Source organism: Gigantopelta aegis, chromosome 6, assembly GCF_016097555.1.
Source record: "Gigantopelta aegis isolate Gae_Host chromosome 6, Gae_host_genome, whole genome shotgun sequence".
In the NCBI taxonomy this organism is placed as follows: Eukaryota; Metazoa; Mollusca; class Gastropoda; order Neomphalida; family Peltospiridae; genus Gigantopelta; species Gigantopelta aegis.
In genome coordinates this window covers 32,624,554-32,627,812 of record NC_054704.1, presented here as the reverse complement: position 1 = coordinate 32,627,812, position 3,259 = coordinate 32,624,554, and the positions used below count along the sequence as shown (strand labels likewise).

General features: G+C 38.9%; 1 protein-coding gene across 1 annotated transcript in view; it reads left to right on the top strand.

Moving 5' to 3' along the window:
- Positions 1-1,366: 1,366 nt before the first annotated feature.
- The window catches only part of LOC121375292 (delta(24)-sterol reductase-like), a 13,367-nt gene continuing 11,474 nt past the window's right edge, over positions 1,367-3,259 (top strand). The window contains exons 1-2 of the mRNA XM_041502671.1: positions 1,367-1,926; positions 2,379-2,640. Of these exons, the coding sequence (XP_041358605.1) occupies positions 1,684-1,926; positions 2,379-2,640 (505 nt within the window). The 5' untranslated portion in view covers positions 1,367-1,683. The remainder of the gene's footprint in view (positions 1,927-2,378; positions 2,641-3,259) is intronic.

The following is a 3,259-nucleotide window of genomic DNA, read 5'->3' as shown; positions in this document are numbered from 1 at the left end:
TGGTAGGAGGCCTCCCCCCCCCCCAGAACGCCCCCCCGTGGAAATCCGGACTTACCATAGTGGGCCTCCCGCCTGTTTGATCGCCTGACTGCCGGTGGCGCGGCGCTCCCCGCTTTACGAATCCTTTATCCTCCAGGGCCTAATTAATAAAATAAAAATATATATATATATATATAAATATTATTAGTAATTAATTAATTATATTATATAATTATTTAGATTTGCCCGATCGAAATTTTAAGTAAGTGCACCTACTAATTATATATTAAAATAATAGAAAGATATAAGGCTTTTATTTATGGTGCTATTATAAATATATGAGTGATAATATATAAATATGATAGATCCCTAATTATAACTGATATAACTATTTAAGTTTGTAAGTGGTCATACCACAATATAAAAAAATTACCCCATGCATTTTTATAATTACCCCTCCCCCCCCCCCCCCCCCCCCCTCCCGCCCCGGAATCGACAACTGGCGATGTCAGAGGCTGAATCCGGGGTGGGCGTGCCTGAACCCTCGTGGATAGGGGCACGTAAATACAGTTACCCATACCCATAAATTATTATTTACAGACGAAATGTTACCTGGACATTGGGGACTACGCAGTGTTGTTAGTTTTAAATCACTGACAGGATTCTGCAAGTAAGGTTTTGATTGGTGGACATGAGCTCCAACTGGCTGTCTTTAGATCCACATGTAATAGTGGAGCTAATTTTAATTAGATTGGATAAGAATGAGCTATTTTCCGAAGAATCATTACATGCTGTCGCCATGCTAACCTACTAATGAATGAGTGGAATTCACCTGATGCTACGTCACAGGTTAGATGCGGGTCAAATCGACTGGATCAGTGTTATTTCCCCCGAGCGTTTTTACAAAAAGTCGCTTTATTAATAGGCCTAATTGGGGTGGTATTTTAGTTTTTTATGGTTAATAATGTAATCTTTATGTATTTTTTTTATATACATATATATATATATATATATACTGTGTATTAATAAATATGCCATGATTGTGGACCTTTAAAGGCTTTTGTAGAAGATATCGCTGGCACTATAATTTGTGATATCTCCTGCGATATCGCTTACATTTTGGTGTAAGGATTTGAATTGCGCTGCCTGCACTCTCTTGCACCTGCCAGCACGGGCTGTCCCTATTCCCACCCACCCCAAACCCTTCCCTGCCCAGACGGAGGAGCCGGTATGGGCCAACTCCTCCGCCCATGACTGTATGACAGGCACGAATAATTTTTACATGCTCATATACCACTAGAGTTTCGAGCATGTCCGTCCCGAGGCCTGTCTCTGGATAGCCAGTGGCTTGTCCCGGGACACAAACAAATTAAGCGGACAATTTTGAAATTTACATCCAAAAATTAAATAGTGGGCCTTTAAAATTTTGCTTGCTCTGAATGCGCCCGTTAAGCCTTATGACCTGACTTGAGTTGATGTTGTAACTATAGTAGCATGTTCAGGAAGGTGAACGCTTGCAGACGTTCGCAAGTTTTTAAACATTATAGAAAATTAAAAGCGTTTGTAAATGCTCGCTCTGCTGAACATACAAAATTATGCTTATAAATTTCGTAAACTGGATGCCACTCGGCTTTACGCCGTTTATAATGTATTACGTCCGAGTGTGATTCAGTCAATTTTTTTGTATGGCGTGACAAACGAAAGATGGATCTTTTGATCAATTTTATTATCTTCATGGCCCTTCCAGCCATCATATCTCTTTCATGGTTGAAATATAAAGGTGCAGAGTACATTCTAATCAACTACAGATGGATTTTTGTCTGTTTTTTTCTATTGCCAATATCTTTCTTTTATGATCTGTATTTTTGTGTGAGAAATTGGGTTGTTTTCAAATTGAATTCAGCCCCCAGCCAGCATGACAAGAAAGTACAGCATGTACAACAGCAGGTTTGTATAATTTTAATACATGTTAGTTTATTGATGTTTGATCTGTAGCCAAGATTCCATATCACTGTGACTATCATACGTTACATGTACTGTTTCAGGAACAAAACCAACTCGCCCAGCAGTTTGTCAACTCGTCCCAAACTGTTTATCCCATTTACTCCCTCTACAATTTTTTTTTACCAACTTGCCCCTATTATCATAATTGTGAAGGTTCATTCAGAGTTGGTTCTTAAAGCATTACATGTTTTGCATTTATTTCCAAATGTGGAATGTTTATATGCCATAAAGTTTTATATTTTATATATCAATATTTATAAACAGATAGTTGTTATCCAGATAGCTACTTTTTTTATTGGTATTTCTATGCAAACAAATATTTTTTGCCTTATGAAAAGTGCTAATCAAAATTTACAATTTTAATTAATTCTATATATTTTTTGCCTTCCCACAAGGTACGTCATTGGAGAGAGAGTGGCGCTAAAGTTCCAATGTGCACTGCCAGACCAGGCTGGATGAATGTTAGTCTAAGATGCGGCTTGTACAAACGGACGCTGAGGAACATAGAGATCAACTTGATCGATGTCCTGGACATCAACACTGAGCGGATGGTGGTGAAGGTGGAGCCACTCGTCACCATGGGGCAGATAACTGCATTTTTGAATCCCCGGGGGTGGACTCTTCCAGTATTGCCAGAACTTGATGATCTCACAGTTGGTTTGTTTGTTTTCAGTCTAAATTTACATCTTACTCAGGCATCGAAATAAGCATTGTGTCTGGTAACCCATTTACAGGTTACCACAAAATATAGCCTGGTAACCTATAGGTTACCACAACTATATAGACTGTTTTCCGGTACTTCTACGTTTAAATTAAATGTTCTTGCAAGCTACTCGGCACACATCTAGTTGATGCTGCTAGAATGCGGACATTCTGAAACTGTATTGGAAATGCAGAAGTCCGGAATGCATTGCCTGATTTACGTTCGGAAACGAAACTACTGTTCACTGAAATTTTTGTCAAGAACGAAACACTGTTCTCAACTTTTCTTACATGTGGTAACCTCCCGGTAACCTGAATGACCATTCTCGACTTATTTTGATGCCTGCCTACTCTTAACACATATGAAAAATACATAATTTGTTGTTAGGTAGCTTGCTTGCAATGGGTTGTTGGATTGATATCTTCCTGTGTACCCATGGGGTTATCTCCCATTCTAGTCCGTACTGGGGGCTCTACAGTATGATATCCTTTAAAAATCTTAAGAAATGAAGGGTACTAAGGCTAACCTACTTTCATACATGTTCAAAGAGCACCAAGGTAGTTTTCTTTAGGA